The sequence below is a fragment of the Carassius gibelio genome, chromosome B22 (genome assembly GCF_023724105.1).
Source record: "Carassius gibelio isolate Cgi1373 ecotype wild population from Czech Republic chromosome B22, carGib1.2-hapl.c, whole genome shotgun sequence".
In the NCBI taxonomy this organism is placed as follows: Eukaryota; Metazoa; Chordata; class Actinopteri; order Cypriniformes; family Cyprinidae; genus Carassius; species Carassius gibelio.
The window spans coordinates 8,952,954-8,973,001 of record NC_068417.1 but is presented as its reverse complement, the minus strand read 5'-3'; the positions used below and the strand labels follow the sequence as shown (position 1 = coordinate 8,973,001).

Sequence of the window (20,048 nt, the reverse complement as noted above, 5' to 3'; positions counted from 1 at the left end):
AGTTTATATAATTAATAAAAAAAATACTGTTCGTATATAAATCGACATTGAATCTATATTGGAATATTTAATTTTGTTTGTAAATTTAATAAAAAAAAGAAAAAAATATAAATTAAAAATGTGTACTTTTATTATGTAATAAACCGCCAAATGTCGCGAGATTACAGAAGGAGCCAAGCATGTGCGATAACGAGAGCAGGGTTTCGCGCGCTGAGCATAAGCTCCGGCGACGCTCGTGAGTGACGCGCGGCTCGGCCAATCAGCAAGCGGCTCAGAACTCCGCTCGGCCAATCAGCGACGCGCCGTGCCCGCGGCAGGAGGGGAAACACGTTGTTGAACACTTTTATTGATTCGAGTCCCAGTGCGTTTCGCGGCAAGATTGAACTGTAACAAAAGTGCCACATTTATAAACTTTTAGCGCTTTTATTGAATTAAAACCACGTCTTCAGTTCTCAAGAGGAAGATTACAGGTAAAGAGCCGTTTTTAAAATCAGTTTCGGTTGACCTTTAATGGTATTGTCTTTAAAACCACGCTTACGCGCCTTATTTAACTGTGTAAATATGAAGAAATTTGCATGTTTATCTTGCGCACATTAACAGTTACGTCATATTTAGCGCTTTTCAGACACTTCTTTCTTTCACTTTCTGTCTTTGTCTCTTTGGTATTTATTTTATATCAGCAACGTGCCCTTAAATAAAGTCTTCTTGTGAGGTTAATACGATTTTTGCTATTAGATCAGTTAAGATTTGTGTTAGCAGTGTCTTGAGGGCTGAAATAATTCCGCATATCTGTGCAAATAGAGTTCAAAACAAGCCCATGAGAGACAGGAAAGTGTTTGTGAAGGTGTAGTAATGTAGTAATGCAGGAGTTCAGAATGGGTTAGCGTTATTTACAATGATTTTATGTCATTAAAATGATTCATGTTTAGCTATTTGACTCATTTAGTTTTCATTTTCAGTTGCTCCTGGTTTATATTTGTCATTTAAGTGTCTGTTTTTGATTCGAGACCACCCACATCATGACCAGCGTACAACCCCTTAATTAAATGAACGCGATTTGCGTTAATTCTGGTCTAAACTGATTGTTTTCTACGAATAAACTCCAAATAGACTCATTAATTAAATTCAAGTCCCATTTCAGCATCCTGTTTTTGGTTTAAACTCGACAACATAAAGACTTAAGGTTATTTCATTCAATGCACTACCATTGAATGGCGTTAGGGGGCGTTTCCGTCTATTTCCGCCAATAACAGGCGTGGTTTGGTTGTCAACAAGGCCTTTTATTACTCTATTATATACTATCTTACCCGTAGGAATGGAAACTAAGCTCTCACAACACTTTGAAATTGGATCTAGATGGGTAGCATGGGAATACCATGGTTTTAAGGCATGTACCATTGTTGTAAACCATGTTTTTTTTTAGGCACGTACCTTGATGAGAGATTTTTTTTTTTTGGCCTCGTACCTCGGTAACACCTTGTTTTTTTGGGCATGCACCATTAATAAAGCCATGTTTTTGTGCATCCATCATGGTAATGCAATCTTTTTTGGCCTGTACTTTGGTAAAACCATTTTTCTTGGGCATATACCATGGTAAAATTGCCTTTCTTGTTCATGTACTTTGGTAAAAACATTTTTCTTGGGCATATACCATGGAAAAACTGCATTTCTTGATCATGTACTTTCGTAAATCCATTTTTTTGGGGGCATATACCATGGTAAAACTCCATTTTTCAGGCAAGTACATTGGTAAAAACCATGTTTTACTTTGGTATTGTTTGGTGTGCCTTTTGTAATCTCATGTTATATAAATATTGTAAGCATTTGTCAATGATAAATATACACAATGCACTAATCATAAATTGGAAAACTAAGGAACTAAAATTAGTCAAATGATGTGGAAGTGCTTGGAAAATAAAGTACCTTGGGTTTTGTCATTCGGTGCTATCACTATATCATGCTTTTTTTGTGAAGGTGACATAACTCTATATAAAGTTGTTGTAAAAAAAAAAAACTGATCGCTTTGAAGGAGCTTCTCAGAGTATCAACCCTAAAAGCACTGTAGGAGACGAACGAGGAAAAAGCTGCCCGTGTCGTTTCACGTCACTGTGAAACGAACACCTTTTTCCTGCTCGTTTGAAGCTCTTGGCTCAGAGCCACGGACTGAGCTATAAAAAGCAAGACGGGGAAACGGTCTGACTCACTGACATTGCTCGTTGCAGGTTTGCCGCCATGTGGATCCAGGTGCGCACTATGGATGGCAAGGAGACCCATCGGGTCGACTCCCTGTCCAAGCTCACCAAGGTGGACGAGCTGCGCGTGAAGATCGCCGAGCTCTTCAACGTCGAAGCTGAGAGGCAGCGACTCTTTTACAGGGGCAAACAGGTGATGTGGACTTCAGAAGCGGTTTCATCTCCATAAAGTGGACAGGGATTGGTTTATCTAGGGATGCACCAAAATTAAAATGTTTGGCCGATGGAGTTGATGCTTTTTCTCGGCTTTTATTTTGAAAGAAGCCCACAGGGTGATCGCAGTGCTTTTTTTTTTTAGTTTTTGACAACAGTATGCAGATTTATTAATAATTCTTATCACGAATTTGGGAAGATGTTTGTCGCACGAATCACATTGTCACATGCCTTTTAAAAATAAATAAATCGCAAAAGTGTTACCGAGCAACTGACGAGTATCAAGTTCAACGCAGATTTTCCTCGCGCTGTGTGCACTTTGCACCCTGGCAATTCGTGCATGCATTAGAAAATATAGCATTCTGCACTCCATTTACTAATCGTTTGAGGTAATCTTGTGATTTGAATAATCATACAGTAGCCGACATGTTTGCTGCATTAGTTCGTGCCTCTATTTGATCGCGTTAGTTATTGTTCAGTACATATCATTCAGCCTTATCGCTTATTCGGCCAATCACCGAAAGATAAGTAATTTTTTTTTTTGCTATCTTTGGCCAAATAATTTTGGTTGCCGAATATTCAGTGCATCCCTAGTTTTATCTGTTAGTAATTAATTGGGTAGTTAAAAATATGAAGCATTATTTTGTGAACTGTTGTTTTCCTGATAATTTACTCACCACCATGTCATCCAAGTTGTTTGTGTCTTTCTTCAGTCGCCAAGAACTGAAGTTTATTTTAGGAAAACATTTCATGGTTTTTGTCTGTATAGTGGACTTCAATGGTGACCAACGATTCAGTGCAGCTTCAAAGGGCTCGTCACAATCCCAGACCAGGAATAAGGATCTTGTCTAGCGAAACGATCTGTCATTTCCTGGATAAATAAAATATCGAATTCTCTGCTTTTCACACGATGTAATCCTGTTGGAAAGATCACGCATGCTTAGTTCTTCGGTTAAAAACTCCCTAATTCTCCAGCTTTAAAAATCATCTGTATTCATTGGAAATGCATTTTTAACGTTCAGTCCATTGAGCACCACTGAAGTCCACTAAATGGAGAGTAAATTAAGGAAAGTTTTATTCTGAAAGTGAACTTGCCCTTTAACGTTTAACGTCTTGTTTGGGCATCGTAGATGGAAGATGGCCACACAATCTTTGACTATAATGTTGGGTTAAACGACATCGTGCAACTTCTGGTGCGTCAGAAGCTCCCGTCGGCTCCGCTGCCGAAAGACAAAGAGGCCGAGCTGTCTGACTCTGACTCCGGCTGCGGATCGGCCCAGAGTGAGTCCGATAAGAGCTCCACGCACGGCGAGAACGACGGCCAAAGCGCCGGGACATCGGGCCAGACGGACACGCCGGATCTCATCGACCCTGGCTTTGGCTTCTACAAGGTGAGAAACTGAGATTAAACCTTCCCGGACGCTCAGGAAATCGTTCTTGCGTAAATTGTCAATTACACTATAAATGCCTCAAGTTTGTCGCTTGTATATTGACATCATTATCTTTAAACACAGTTATTCAAATACTTAAAAAAAAAAAATGTTTTATTTACATTTACATTTAGTCATTTAGCTGACGCTTTTATCCAAAGCGACTTACAATTGCTATATATGTCAGAGGTCGCACGCCTCTGGAGCAACTAGAGGTTAAGTGTCTTGCTCAGGGACACATTGGTGTCAACCAGTGGATTCGAACCCAGGTTCGTACACTAATCTCTTAACTCTCTAAATTGTCAAATTTGCATAAATTGTTTCTAAAGCATTCATAAAACTTTTTACTTTTGTAAGAACTAATATGCAATGTTTGGAAAATCCCTTTGTGTGTAAGTTGTCGCAATTCAGTTAATCGCAAATTTACGATAAATGCTTATGAAAATATTAAATCGTTGACCATGTTATTGGATGTGTTCTTTGACGTTTTGCTGGCTAAGTTTGTCGTATTTTTTTACATAACCTACAAACTTAATAATTTTAATAGTAAAAACATTTTTGTTTGTGTTCAATAAACGTTTTAAATATCCATACAAGAAAAAAATGAGTTTAACAATCTCAATGTAACAAAACACTCTGCATAATGAACAAAATTCAATATTGACATTTTATATTTCATGTTTTTATATTGCATTTATTATACAGTTAATAAGTTGTCTTGTTATATTTACCAATATATAGCACATGTAGCAGACGCTTTTATCCAAAGCGATTTCCAAAAGCAATTTTTCAGTATTTAAAGAGTGCTAGACTCTAAAATGATTTCGAAATTGTCAATTTTTTGTAAATAGTGACGTTTCATTTGCATCTCATCAATTCCCCTACAAACGTCTTGCCGTTTTTGTTTTTCCCTGATTTGATGGTAAATGTATTTCCTTTAACCTAGATCAATGAGTTTGTGGACGCTCGAGACTTGAACATGGGTGCCTGGTTTGAGGCGCAGATCGTCAACGTGACGAAGTCTTTGAGTGAAGACGGAGGATCCGACGGGGAAGAGGAGATCATTTACCATGTCAAATATGAAGAGTAAGTAAATACTCACACTGATCCTGCTCCAATGTAAACAGTCATATTTAACTTGAGTTGTGAATTTGAGTTTGCCGTCAGAATTGAATGACCCCAATATTTTCTTTACGACAAAATAATGGTAAGAAACATCTTTATATTTCGTCCTTGCGAGCTGAACACAAAAATGAATATACAATGTAATCGAATGTAATTGGATTGTTTAAAGTGGAGTTATTGGCTTGAATCCATGTTGAATTTACAGCATCAGCATTGAGAGTATACCTTCCTGTAAGCAAAATGGACTTCATAACTGAAATATTCCCAAATTAATAGTGAAATCAGAAAAAAATGGTTAGCTTGTGAGCTAAATCAAATGCAGATGTCTTTAACGATACTCCTCATGCCTTCACTGTCATGTGTGCTTAACAACGAATACAGTTTGACATCAATAAATCATGAACTAATTAAAATAATTTAATCAAAGTCATTTTCACCCAGGTCTTATGACCCAAATATAAGGCTGAATTGACTTTGAAGACTGACTTTGTAAACCGGTAATATGCAATATTTTCCAAACAGGCTGAAATTATCTACAAAATAGTTTTTTTTTTTTCTTCTCCAAATTCAAACCGATTTTCAGCATGAACACCTGTGTTCTTCGCGAGTGCCTCGTGCACCTGTTAGCATCTCCCAGTTTCAGTCTTCCTTTCATCTTTGTCTTAAGCTGTTTATCAAAGGCGGTCTGTTTAAATGTCCCGTGCTGTTGAATGCTAATGGCGGGAGTGTGTGTGCTCCGTGCAGTTACCCTGAGAACGGCGTGGTGCAGCTGCGCGGGAAAGACGTCCGTCCGAGGGCGCGCACCGTCTACCAGTGGCACCAGCTGGAGAAGGGCATGATCGTGATGGTGAACTACAACCCGGACGAGCCCAAGGAGCGCGGCTACTGGTACGATGCTGAGATCCAGAGGAAGAGGGAAACACGCACCCAGCGGGAAGTTTACGGCAAGATCCTGCTCGGGTAGGACCATGTTTTAGTCTTTATAGGGCTAGTTCACCTAAAAATGGAAATTATCATTAATTACTCTGTAAAGGCCCGTTCACACAAAGGACGATAATTTTTAGATAGATGACAAGTAGATGTAGTTATTAAATATTAAAGAATAGCAGAGTCCACTCCACAACTAAAATGATAAAAGCACAGAAAAATAAAATCGTTGGAATCACTTTCAAAATGATTTTTTTTTTTCAGCTTATGAACGATTCAAACATTGACGTCCAATCAGAATCCATCCATTGAGCTCGATAATTTAAAGCGACAGACGAATGTGCACTTAGATGATATCGTTCGCTGGTGTAAAGGCTAATCTCGTTATCTTTATAGTTATCGTTCTTGGTGTGAACGATGCTACTAGAATACTTTGTGTGCAAAGAAAACAAATTAATTCATTCAACCACTTGAAGATAATAATTTCCCCATCATTTCACTTGTTCCAAATGTGTTTCGTGCTTCTGTTGAACACAAAAGATATTTTGAAGAAAGTTGGTAACCCAGTTGTTAACGGTAGCCATCGACTTCCATAATATGGTGGAAAAAAAATACAATAAAAGTCAAAGGCTACCATCAACTCTTTGGTTACCAACATTCTTCAACATATATTTTGCACTTCATTAGGCCAAGCTTTTAGCCGGACCATGTAGGAAAAGTTGTTGCGCAAGAAAAAAATGCATAAAGTGTTTTGGCCAGCATTTTACATAGTAGCTGCGTTGGGTTGGCATAATGTATTTGCATTAATTGCTCCTTCAAATCTGCTTAAAAATGGTCTATTCCACTTGCTGACCATTTTCAGTTATTGGTCTAAATAAATTAAGTTTAAATGAGTTTCTCATTTTGATTTATGAACTTAAGGATTTTAATGGCATGGTAAATTATGAACTTGATGATAAAGCTTCAGTATGCAATTAAAATGTGTTTAAAAAGATTTAAAACTATTAAATAGCATGGGTTAAATCATATTATTATTATTATTATTATTTTTTTTTTTTTTTGTAAATGTTGTAAAGTGTCAACACAAAGGAATGTTTACCGAACTGCTTTCTACGTAAGGAGTTGCTTCCAGTTAGCAGAGCAAGTTTGCGTTCATTTCTAATGAAAACTTAATTTTTTTTTTTTTGCTCAAGTTTATCTGCAGACTTAATGGTTTCAAAACCATTTTTTTAGCAACTTATCCATTCAGTGACCAAATTTGATTCAATTTTCAGTTTGATTCAATTGTGCCTAAGAACGTAAGTTTTCTAAAGAATTAAAATGGATATTAAAATAGAATATTTAAGTGTATTACAAATTTAATACATTTAAAGCTCATCTGTAAATATGTAAAATAATTAAGCAAACGAATATGCAAAATGTTTGTAAAGCCCCTTTTTATGAAAGTTGTTACCTTCAGCAGGAAAAATTAGCTCTTATTCCTTGTAAAAACCAGTGTGCAACTTATCGAGCAAATTAGATATTTAAAATTGCATTGGTTCTGCTGGTAATTTCCTTTGTTTCGCTCATAATGTTTGTCCACACTTTCTACAGAGACGCTGGCGATTCTCTCAACGACTGTCGCATCATGTTTGTAACCGAAATCTACAAGATCGAAGAGCCAGGAAGTTCGGAGGGTCCAGGAGCCTCTTCCGACAGCCCTCTCAAGAGTAAGTCTGACTTGGTATCAGATCGAACCTACATTTTGTGTTTACTGTATTTTTAAGACTATAAGTTTCCCGTTTCTGTCGAATCAGGGTCGAATGGACCTGAGTGTAAGGTCTGCAAAGACGACCCGAAGAAGAACTGCCGCGTGTGCAACTGTCACGTTTGCGGCGTGAAGCAGGATCCCGACAAACAGCTGCTGTGCGACGAATGCGACATGGCGTTTCACATGTACTGCCTGAACCCGCCGCTCACCACCATCCCTGAGGACGAGGACTGGTAAACCAGTTTATCTAATACTTCCATCCAAAGCAACAATGAATCAACTCTCGAGGGATTTGAACCAACAACCTTCTAGCTACATCAAAAAACTTGATAATTCTCGCTGTATTTTTATGTTCATAATGTATGTTTCTTAAATGAAAATTCTGTTATTAAGTAATCACCCTCATGTTGTTCCAAACCCATAAGACCATAAGATCTATCTTATGAACGCAAATAGAGATATTTTTGATGCATTTCGAGAGCTCTCTTACCCTCCCACAGAGATCAAGGTCCAGAAATGTAGCAAGGAGATTGTTAAAGTAATCCATGTGACTTCAGGGGTTCAACTAATTTTAATAAGCTACGATAATACTTTTTGTGCGCGAAAAAAGCCACTATAGGGTAATGTGGGGGAGACGAATTGTTGAATAAACGTTTTTTTTTCCCACACAAAGTATTCTCATAGCTTCATAAATTTTACAGTTGAACCCTTGACTTATCTATACATCAGATAACATAGAAAATACAATTTGTAAATTGTTGAATTTGCGTAAATTGCTCGTCAGCTGTTCGTAAAACCATTCTTGCGACACACTGCTAAAATTGTTCTCGTAATCATTTTAATACGTTCATCCAAAGCAAAAAATGGATTCTTGGGGGTTTTGAACCAACAACCTTCTGACAACGGCAAATAAACTTGTTAGCTTTAGCTGTTTTTTTTTCCTCGCAATTTGTAGTTTAAATTGATCTACAAACCTAAATACTTGAATTGTATTTTGAACGAAAGTTTAAGCTTCAGTATCAAAGTTTTGTACATGAAATATTTTAATGTTAAAGATTTAGTTTTTTTTTTTTTTTTTTACAGTAAGATCTAAAATAATTTGTAAATTGAATGTGTAAATCATTCACAAACCGTTTGTAGAACCATACATGTGACGAATTGTCAATTACTAATTTATTTTATACCTTCGTCCAAGACTACAATAAAGAACTCTTAAGGGATTTGAACCAACAACCTTTGGCAAGAACGAATATGTAAAATGTGAAACACATTTAATTACTCCTAAAACCTAAGTGTACAACAATCGTCGATTTCACTCTAAATGTGTTTTTCGCAGGTATTGTCCTGAATGCCGTAACGACGCCAGCGAGGTGGTTCTGGCTGGAGAGAAACTGAAGGAAAGCAAGAAGAAGGCCAAGATGGCGTCTGCGAGCTCGTCCAGTCAGAGAGACTGGGGGAAGGTGCGTTTCAGACCGAGTTTTCAAATCACAAACACCCATGTGGGATTGGTTCAGATGAAGTATTTATGAGCCTGGTGTCTCGTTTGGCAGGGAATGGCGTGTGTCGGCCGCACTAAACAGTGCACCATCGTTCCCTCCAACCATTACGGCCCTGTTCCTGGAGTCCCTGTGGGAACACTGTGGAAGTTCAGAGTGCAGGTTTGGGTTTTTTTTTTAGTATGCCTCTTAATTGGTCACAGCCTATTAACCTTAACCTTTAAAAAAATGTGTTAATTATTAGCTTGAGTGCAAATTTTTAAGTTATAATAGTATTTTTTATAGGTCTTTTGTAATCATGGAAACCCTAAAAATGTTTTTTTTTTAAATGTTAATAGTTTTAGTATTTGTCTTATTTTGAAAATTTTATATATATAGATTTTTTTTTTTTAATGGTGTCCATTTATTAGTTTAATGTAATAAAACTAGTAAATAATGCTATTTTTCAAAAAAGCGGAATTTTTGTACAAACTTTATAATTTTTAGCTTTTATAATATAATTAATGTGGTTTATAAGGATGTTTAGAACAATTATATAAAATTGTATAATGAACAAGCTGATTACATTTTTAATGCAGTTAGTGTTTATATGCAAAACCTAATTTTATTACATTTATGCGTATTTGCATTATTTGCATATGTTTAAACCAATAAAAGGTGTTACTAATTGAAATTTTTCAAAATGATTCATTAGTTGAAAATCTTTCTGAAATGAAGAAGTCCAGTGATCATGGTAAGGTGATTGTCTTGGGGCTCATGTTGTGTTTCTGACGCTCAGGTGAGTGAATCGGGCGTTCACAGGCCTCACGTCGCTGGGATTCACGGCAGAAGTAACGACGGCGCTTATTCTCTGGTTCTCGCCGGGGGCTACGAAGATGACGTGGTACGTTTGTGACTCTCGTCCAAAACTGTCTTTCGAGACCTCTTTCTCTTCCTCCTTTCACCTGTGAGCCTGTCTTTACTCAGGACGACGGTAACGAGTTCACCTACACGGGATCCGGGGGTCGCGACCTCTCGGGAAACAAGAGGACGGCCGAGCAGTCCTGCGATCAGAAGCTCACCAACATGAACAGGTCCGAGAACCGTCGCGTTATTAAACATTCTTAATGCTTAGCTGTTTGAGTTGTGTTTTTTGTCTTGCGCTTTATGCAGTATGGAAGATCTCAGAGTCGCGAAGCTGAGATTGCATCAAACGTGGAAGAAATGCAAGATTTTGTACGAGTTTTGTTTTGATTGTTGGTTTGTGATTTGTTAGGGCTCTTGCTCTGAACTGCAACGCGGCGGTGAACGATAAGGAAGGTGCCGAGGCCAAAGACTGGAAAGCTGGGAAACCCGTGAGAGTCGTGCGCAGCTCCAAGGGACGCAAACACAGCAAGTTCAGTCCCGAAGACGGCAACCGCTACGACGGCATTTACAAGGTGAGCGATTTGTCCCTGTTTTCAACATGATTATTTATGTTTTAGATATTTATAATATCTTATTTATTCATACATTTTCTGGAGATTGCACATGATGGACCTTGAAATTGTAACACATACTGTTTTAATTATACTTTTCAATATTTTTTTTATTTTTATTAAATTATTTTTTTAAGCATTTGTTGTTCAGTAATTTATGGTAATTTATTAATACAAATTTAAGACCATCCTTTTTTTTTTTATTATTCATAACTTGTTTTAATTTAAATCAACTATATTTTTTTTAATTGTGCAGTTTAAACAACACTGTTTGTTTTAACTACTTGGTTTTTATATTGATTATAATTCTAGTCTTTTTTTTGTAATTAAAACAAATTTAAGACTATCCTTTTTTTAAATTCGTAACTTGTTTTAATTAAAAAGAATTTGGAAAAGAATACAATTTCAAGCACAGTTTATATTTTAATTATACTTTACGTGTTTTTTGTCTCTATTATACTTTAATCATGTTTTAGTGAAGTTATTTTGATTATTATATATAGTTTAAAATATAGTTGTACTGCATTTCAGTTGACTGATTTTTTTTCTTTTTTGTTTTACATGTTTAAGTGTATTTAATAATGCATCTTTTTGTATTGTACTTATGCACACTTTAGTTATTTTATTATTTTATTTATTCATTCCCAGGAACATGTATTCATTTACTTCAATAATTATAATTCATTTATTTTACTTATTATTCCCATTCTTTCCTTCTCAGGCTTGTATTTATATTTTTCAGTTAATACTTTGAGAACTTTTTTTTCGATAAATTATTTAAATACTATAGTTAATGCAGTTGTATGTGGGAAGTAATTAATTGGCGTGTTAATTAGGTGGTGAAGTATTGGCCAGAGAAGGGCAAGTCTGGCTTCCTCGTTTGGAGATACTTGCTGAAACGTAACGATGATGAACCTGCGCCGTGGACTCGCGACGGAAAAGAGCGCATGAAGAAACTAGGGCTCACCATGCAGGTAACGTCTTCTGCCACATTTCACTCAAGTTTCACAGATTTTGTTTGGGAATCGCTCTGAATCCTCATTCTCTGGCGCTTCAGTATCCTGAAGGTTATCTGGAAGCCGTAGCTGCGAAAGAAAAGGAGAAAGAGAACAAGAACGATGAAGACGAGGTTGAAGAAACGCCCACCAAGGGCAAGAGGAAGAGGAAATCCCAGACCGGTAAGTAACATCATCCTGATTTAATAAAGACCGAATCTACGAATCTCTCCGTAATGTCTTCGCTTCTCTCCATCGCAGTGGACGAGAAGAGCTCTCCGGCTAAAAACACGCCTAAGAAGATGAAAGTGGAGGCGTACAAACTGAGCAAAGAGCAGAAGGCCTTGATCAAGGACGACGAGCTCAACAAGAAGCTGTGGGACGAAGCCATGGCGTCTCTCAACCTGGGACCTGTACGTTAAGACCACAGAGCCTTCGATATTGTCACTTGTCTTGTAATTAAGCTGCTCTGATTGTTGGTTTAATGTGTTTGTGACACACTTGTAGCGCTTCATCAACAAAGTGGAGGAGGTTTTCCTGTGCATCTGCTGCCAAGAAGTCGTCTATCAGCCCATCACCACAGAATGCCAACACAACGTCTGCAGGGTAAGAGATAAAACCACAGACAAACTTGCATTATAATGCAACAGCGGACTTTAGAGTGGACAATAGAACGCTATTACATTTACTTAAGTATTTTACTCACATTCACAAGTTTTTTTACAAGTTTTTTTTTCTAGTTCTTGTTTGGTTATTGATTGTAATTGTATTCGTAAAATTTGTATTTTTTTTTTGATAACTCTACTTTTAGAATTTTTACATTTGTTTCAATCAATTTTGTAAGTTTTGCTTTAGGAAAATTATTAAAAAAAAAAAATATGATTTTTTTTTTTTTTTTTTTTTTTTATTCTTTCATTTGTCCTAAAACCGAAATGTGGTCTTGTCTTGGAATAACTTTTTTTTTTTTTTGATCCACTTCAAGTGCTGATTGCTATATTATACTTAAAAAAAAAAAAAAAAAAATATTGTACTTTATTCATTTTAATTTTTACGATTCGTTTTTGATTATACTTTTTTAAATTGTGCTTTAGTAAAATTATATTATGTATTTTAAAATGTACACAATACATGTTTTGAAAATGTATTTTAATTTCACCTAATTTTGTTTAATTTTTTATATACACCAGTAATTTTAAGTTTTAATTTTACCAAATTATATTTTAATTATTTTAATTTAATAATTGAATTGTTTTTAATTGTCTTTTTTATCCCTCCTGCTGAAGTACAGCATTTCATTTAATATAATTATTTTTGTTAAATTGATAATTACTTTTTGAATTTTTTTTTTATTATTATTTTATCAATTTATGTGATGTCTGATTTTAGGGTTTTTGACAACTTGAGGGTCTCATTTCATCATTGCACATGCAATAGTTTGTACATTTATGAATAAGATAAACACAGTCTTGTTCTCTTTGCAGGAATGCCTTCAGCGGTCTTTCAAAGCCGAGGTCTACACCTGTCCAGCCTGCCGACATGACCTGGGCAAAAACTACCAAATGACGGTGAACAAACCTCTCCAAGCCATCCTTACTCAGCTCTTCCCTGGATACAGCAGCGGCAGGTGTTGACGCTGATGTTTTCGGCACAGTGATGCGGCGCAACAGAATTTCACAAACGAAACATGGATTTCGTTTTTTTTATATATTTAACAATGCATCAGGTTGTAGGATTGATGGAAACGCCTCCGCCTTGATTGAACACCGCTACTTGATTTGGCCCTGTTTTGTGATCTGCCTCTATCTAGCCACTTGACTTTGTTGTAGTTATTTCTTCCGAATTGCGATCTCCGTATTTACGAGTAAAGTGATTCTAGTTGTGTTTTAGCTATAGCTGCTTCAAGTGACGTATCATTGCCTCCTTGTACCCTACACCAGCACAATGAACCATAGCTATGCACAATTACCATGTTCGTTAATTTTTCTCAGCAATTTGTCATTACGATGATTTGTACGAAAACGTTGGCTTTAGAATCCTGTTTAACATCTCGTTGCTTCATAAGTGTGTTTGACATTTTTACTGTACCATCGTTAGTGCTAACTGAATTTAATGAATGCTAATATCGCATCAACTTTTTTTTTTTTTTTTTGCCATTTGATGTAAACAAGCTTTCGTACAAATGCTATTTAGAATCGTTGTATAAGGTGCTTAAGTAGTAGCGTTTTTACCATTGTTAACGTTAACTAAGAACTATCTATGCACTATTATGGTGTTTCTTCATTTTTTCACAAACCGTAATTTTTCCTTACGATGATTTGTCTAAAAGCACTGGCTCAAGAATTCCATTCAAACGATCCCATTGCGTTGCGATTTTAGCTAATGTTTTTTTTTTTTTTTTTTTTGCAAGCAGTAATTTGACATTGCATTGATTTGTGCGAAAGTGCTGGCTCTAGAGTCTTGTTAAAACGAACCAGCGCGTTGCGCTTTTACTGTACCATTATTATCGTTAACTAAATAAAAAATAAAAATGCTATATATAATGTTTGGAACGCTAATATCCCAACAGGTTTTTCCACTTAGTACGTTAACAAGCCTTTGTACGAATGTTAACGTCCGAGAGTTTATGGTGCTGTAGCCGTAATGTTTTTACTGTACGATGGTTAGCGCTAACTAAATTTCAAATAAACTAGCTATGCACTATGAGGATGATTGCGACGTTATCTCAGCTTTTTTTGCCAGCAGTTTTTCATACAAGCCTTCATACATATGTTAAGATCTGTGAGTTTAAGGTGCCGTAGCTTTACTAGTGCACAAACGTTTTTACGTTTTGGCTTTATTAAATCTTTTATCGTACTGCCGTTATTGGTAACTAATAAAACTTAATCAAAAAAAAAAAATCATTTTAACCTATTTACGTTAAAAAAAAAAAAAAAACGACATTTGTTAAACTTATCCTGTTTCTTATCAATTTTGATAAGCAAATAAATTTTAATACGCTCTGAAATGAATAGATATTATCCCTCTTTTTTGTTTATTTGCTTTACTGTTTAACTGCTGTGTGTGCTTTAGAAATGGATCGTCATTTTTCCACTAACTTCTGCCGTTATGCAAACAGTGGTCATGCGTGTAAAACCAGTCCGCGATCTGCATTTCAGTCGATGGTTTTAAGCGCTCCTGGTCTGCCTTGACTCTTCGAAGGTTTTCGAGATAAATCCTTGAACCGTTTTCCGCACAAACACACACAGATTCTCATTCAGGAAGTATTTAATTGTATCGTCTTTTTCGCCAGTTGACGTTCTTTGCTTGTTGTAAGAGTTGTTATAGTATTTGCTAAATAAAATGCCTAAGGCTGCAGATAATTACCTTTTTTTGTTTTATTTGTTTTCTTTAGTTATACCTCAACTATTTCTAATATTTGCATAGACTGGAGCTGTATATTCTGAAATTTGAAATTGTATATTTTTTAGCACTTGTATTTAGCCATTTTTATGTAGTGGTCGGTGCATAGCTATTTTCTTGCACTGGGATGAGTGCTATATTTTTCAATAAACTGTATTGAACTTTTATATAAAAATAAAACCCCTGTGTGTGTGCTCTTCTTAAAATGCTGTGTATCATATTTTGTAACAAAAATGCTATTTTATTTTAATGTGCACGACATGATTCATTAGCGTGAACGTACATTAAGTCCAGAAAATGGTAAAACCGCTAGCGATACAAATTAGTGTTAAAATGAAAGTGATGGATACCAGTTTGCAGCAATATGCAGCATAATGGATTGTTTTTGTTCAGGGAAAAAAGTTAATGATACCGGAAGTCGCGCACATTCTTGCTATTGTGTTATACCTGTTAACTGCCGCTTCCACTTTTTGAGCATAGACGTGAAAATGTCATTTCCAACTTTAACTGTTATAACTTTTGAATGCTTTGGTCTACAGATTAAAGGTTGGTCTCTTTTTAAAGCAGACACTTGGCAGATTATTGTAGAAGTGAAAAAGTTATGAAAGTTCAAAAAATATAAATTTTTTATATTTTAAATGAAATGTATATTTTACAAAACATGTTTTACTCCTAAATAAAAAACATATTCTGAACAAGTTATGTTCCAAATTTGAGGTTGCTATCTCAAAAAAATGAGCTTTCTGAAATTTCATGTTTCACTTTGAGATGGGTCAATCAAGCCCCATTAGTAACCATTTAAGGGTGCCTTCATTTCCATAAATTGCTTTAGTGACCTGAAACATGTTTTTCCATACTTTTCTCAATATTTATGAAGTAGACATCACACTCATAAGTATTAAGGGTCAGTATGGCAGTATTGGATTTAAATTCAACCTCAAAAAACACAAAAGACATGCTACGAGAACCTTGGACTTGCGTTATAGTTCACAATGCATCAAAACAAGGATAATCTATAGTTTTTTTTCTATACATTCAAAACACTTTTAGACCTTTTCTCTCTCACAAAAGGCAATGATATCTTTTTAACACTCCATGAGATTGAATAATGATTTTCACTGATTTTTTTCATGATTTCATCTATGCATCACTACTTAAAAAGTAAAGGTCTGAACGCACTGTCGGATTCTGATGAGTACTCTTCTTGCATATCAATAAATTACCGTTATTCTGTAAAAGATATGTGTATATATATATATATATATATATATATATATATATATAATATCAAAACTAAAGTCTTTAAGTTTTAGGTTCAGACTAAGATATTACGGTTTAAAACATGTCATGAGGGCAAGAGGGCCCACCGGTGGGCCAGTGACAGTTAACAGGTTAAAAAGCTTACAATGCACTCAAGATATTTGTATAGTCAGTAACGACATATTTTGAGATTATTTAGCACTTAACTACTTAAAAATATTAGTAGGTTAAGCCCCAAATTAAAATTTCATCCTAAATAAAAGAAAAATGGGGATATAAACTGGTAGATAGATATGTTGTGTAACGTATATGATTTATATTCTTTGAACACGTTTCCACCTCGTTTACATCAAGGGTTTCGCAAAACGTGTTTGAAACCGGAAGAATGTGGGATCTAAAAGGCATATATTTCATATCAAACGCAGACGTACAGTAAAGTGTGTCGTACAGGAAGACACACTATTATTACGTGAAATACGTGATTTCCGTGATAGTAGGTTGTACAAACACAACGTGAAAGACCGGTTTAGCCGTCAATCGAGCGCGCCAGCCAATGGGAGCTTACGCTTTGGTGCGATCCAGCCAATCACGACACACGTCGCGCTGCAGTGGGCGGAGACGCGGCCCAGCGTTATTGTAGCACAACCGAGCCTTTGGAATCCAGAAAACGAATAGAATCGAGAAGAAAACCGCGACAAAAAGAGCTAAAAACGAGCCAGAGCTGGAGGTAACGCGATATATACTATCTCTATAGCGCTTTCGGGTCGAGTCCGCGGACACTGGACGAGTTTTTATTGTTATTTGTTTGATGTTACAGAGCAGCGGAGTTGATAAGCTTGTCAAATCAGCAGCATAAACGCTGCTGGGGACAAATATAAGCACACGAAAGCATTTGCACTTGAATACAGGCGTGCATTTGATACATATGTCAAAGTGTGTGATGCATATGTGTTATTTGAATTGTGTCCCGTGTGGTTTTTCCATGCATTTCGCTTTGGTAGCCATGATGCATTCTGCTGTAGGCTGCACATACACAAAGGCCATTTAAACCTCCATGTCTCATGCTGACTGAACTTGAGCTGAGCTCAACACTAGGATTTTAACGTTCATTTTGCATCGATTGGCCAATTCTTTTTCGTCCATGCGTGGATGTTCTTTATGGTTAAGCTTCAAGCATATTTTTAATATATGTAATAAACTAGAGAAAGCGAAAACTAGTGATAGAAAACTGTCTAAGCTAATAAGACGTGCCTGAGATGAATTTTGCGTGCAATAATTGAATACTTATCGCATGATTGCGTTATATTTATGTTAACAGACACTTTAGTAATATATAATTAAATTAAATGTAAGCGATGCATTTTGCATGTAGCTAAATTTGTGTGTGTGTGTGTGTGTGAAAAGGAGTAGGTAGTTCACCCAAAAAATGTGTAATTTACTAAAATATAATCACCCTCATGCCATCCGAGATCTAGATGAGTTTGTTTCTTCATCAGATTCGAAGAAATGTAGGATTCCATAATTTGCTCACTAATGGATGTGAATGGGTGCCGTCAGAATGACAGTTCAAACAGCTGATAAAAACATCACAGTAATCCACAAGTAATCTACACCTCTTCAGTCCATCAGTTCACATCTTAAGAAGAGAAAAGCTGTGTGTTTGTAAGAAACCAACCCATCAAAATGATTTTAATAAAAATGCAGGTCCATAATAACGCTTCCTCAGTGAAAAAGTTGTCTGTATCTGAATCAGGAGAGAAATCTGCACGCACCTTTTGGCTTTTCAAGATGTTATTAATTTATGTAATACTTGTGCGTCAGGAATAATGGTCCATGGGGAAACACAGTGTTTCTTGCGTAGTTACAGTAAATGGACTAAACTAATGTTTTTTTTTTGTATTCAAGTTGCTCGAGGAATCGTTTTAGTTTCTATCTATTATTGATACTATCAGTATTTATTAATATAATTTTTTTTTATGTAGCTAGTTGTAAGAATTCGGTATTTACAGCTAGGGCAGCACAATTAATTAAATTTCTTAATCGCGATTACAATTATAGATGCAACAATTATGTAATCGTTCAAAGCGGCGATTAATCGTTCTAAATCTACTTATGTTATTCTGCATGTTTAAGATGTGTTTTTTATTTCTACGTGTTATCTTAAGAGTTTTTTTTACATTATTTTGATTTTAGTTTTATTATAACATTATAATACTGCTCATATTTTTACTTTATCATTTAAAGAAGAAACCCATCCGATGTATAGTTGACATTTGATGCTTAATAGTATAGAAAAGCACTAAAAGTAGAGTGATTCCAGCTTATTTTAATATAAAAATATGGTATGCAGTTGCATCAAACAATGGTATAAACATCTTTAAATGTAAATTGTGATAATTGTAATGAATAATCGCAATTAGAATTTCAAGGGAATAACCAACAATTATGATTTTTGGCAAAATCGTGCAGCCCTATTTACAACGAAAGTAGCCTATTTCCATGCCATTTAAATATTAATGCCTTGAGCAACGTGCCCATTAAAATCCACCTATGCATAAGAAAATATAATGCAAAGCGTCACGGCTGCCAGGATCTTTGTAACTATTCTGCGTATTTCAGTTTTTGTAGTTTAGTTTAAATTAATTTAGTTAGCCATTTTATTATTGCAGCGTTGCTGACAACTTGATTGTGTGCAAAAAAGCCCATATATTACTCTTTAAGTATTTAATATTAATTTTACATTTGTATGACTCTACTTCAAAATAGTATCTTTGTTTGAAAATGTGCTTTAAAGAATATTTCCATTGCTAGAACATTCCAATTCTGTCCATTCAGTTTGCATTAGTAAATTAAATGGCATTATCTTTATTATTGCTGTGCACAGTAATGGATTTCTCATGGAAAATCATGCAAATATCCAAGTTTTATTTATTTTTCATGACTGTAGAGCGTTTGCATGATTCCTGTGGTTGTTTCTGATGAAAGCGTGTGCAACACAACAGGTCAGACGAGGATTTCAGCTTGGTTACTGTAAAAATGTCTGTCAGATTGTTTTTCAATGCTTTTTAAATAAATAAATATAATTTCCTTTTATCAAACATTGCTTCTATATATACATTTCTTGATGGCTTGTCCTTTTAATTAAAACCCATCTCCCACTAGAATAAATCCTAAATAACATTAAATTTGTACATGCTATAGAGCTAATCCACAAATACTTAAAGCAATGGTTTTCTATTTTCTTTTGTATTCATGCAGTTTTTTTAATTGTTCATTTTGAGATATTTGTAATTAAAAAATACAGTTGTAACATTGCAGAGCCTTTCAAATTAACTACTGAAGATATTAATATGATTAAAATTTGTGAAAAGGCAGCTAAGTACAAGACCTTAAATGTGTGTTTTCACTTGTATATTCAGTGGATGTTAGAAAATAAATATATTGCAGTTTAATGAGAGTTGAGTTATTCCTATTTATGATTGACTGCCTTTATTAATTAGTTTTATTGATGGATACGTTTATAGTTTTCATCTTTTCAGTTAATTTCTAGACTTTGTTTCCCTGAACAGTAGGTTGTAAATGTTATAATTTGAACATAATTATGAATAGAGTTTTTTGACATTTGAGTTAAACTTTTCCATATACATTCTTAGGAATTAAAACATAATATTGATGCTAAAAAATAAATAAATCACACACCAACTATCATTTATGATTGACTGAATTGAACATTTTTTTATATTGATCTGTGTATTAGTTTTAAGTTCTTAGTTTTAGTTTAGAAACATTTTAGTTCTTTTCAGA

At 35.3% G+C, this 20,048-nt stretch overlaps 2 protein-coding genes across 5 annotated transcripts in view; both read left to right on the top strand.

The window, feature by feature from the left end:
* The first annotated feature begins 303 nt into the window (after positions 1–303).
* Positions 304–15,164, top strand: uhrf1 (ubiquitin-like with PHD and ring finger domains 1). The gene is made up of 17 exons (XM_052590651.1): positions 304–470; positions 2,223–2,385; positions 3,536–3,796; positions 4,782–4,921; positions 5,705–5,920; positions 7,481–7,596; positions 7,684–7,870; positions 8,974–9,097; positions 9,188–9,295; positions 9,912–10,016; positions 10,100–10,206; positions 10,389–10,551; positions 11,427–11,564; positions 11,648–11,768; positions 11,847–11,998; positions 12,093–12,191; positions 13,067–15,164. The coding sequence occupies exons 2-17, from the start codon at positions 2,233–2,235 to the stop codon at positions 13,214–13,216; spliced, it is 2,340 nt and encodes a 779-aa protein (XP_052446611.1). The 5' UTR covers positions 304–470; positions 2,223–2,232; the 3' UTR covers positions 13,217–15,164.
* Positions 15,165–16,744: 1,580 nt separating this feature from the next.
* LOC127987523 (lysine-specific demethylase 4B) overlaps positions 16,745–20,048 on the top strand; it is a 48,590-nt gene continuing 45,286 nt past the window's right edge. For 3 of the 4 annotated variants that reach the window (XM_052589878.1, XM_052589876.1, XM_052589875.1), the window contains exon 1: positions 16,809–16,971. The gene's annotated coding sequence lies outside the window, so the exon portion shown is untranslated. Of the gene's footprint in view, positions 16,972–20,048 lie in introns of all 4 variants that reach the window. The other variant, XM_052589877.1, reaches the window with a different exon arrangement.

Bases quoted from the DNA above. Each gene is read 5' to 3' on its own strand.
- uhrf1 (XM_052590651.1), top strand. From the start codon at position 2,233: ATGTGGATCCAGGTGCGCACTATGGATGGCAAGGAGACCCATCGGGTC. The intron at 3,797-4,781 runs GTGAGAAACTGA...CCTTTAACCTAG, and splicing joins CTGGCTTTGGCTTCTACAAG to ATCAATGAGTTTGTGGACGC. The intron at 11,769-11,846 runs GTAAGTAACATC...TCTCCATCGCAG, and splicing joins GAAGAGGAAATCCCAGACCG to TGGACGAGAAGAGCTCTCCG.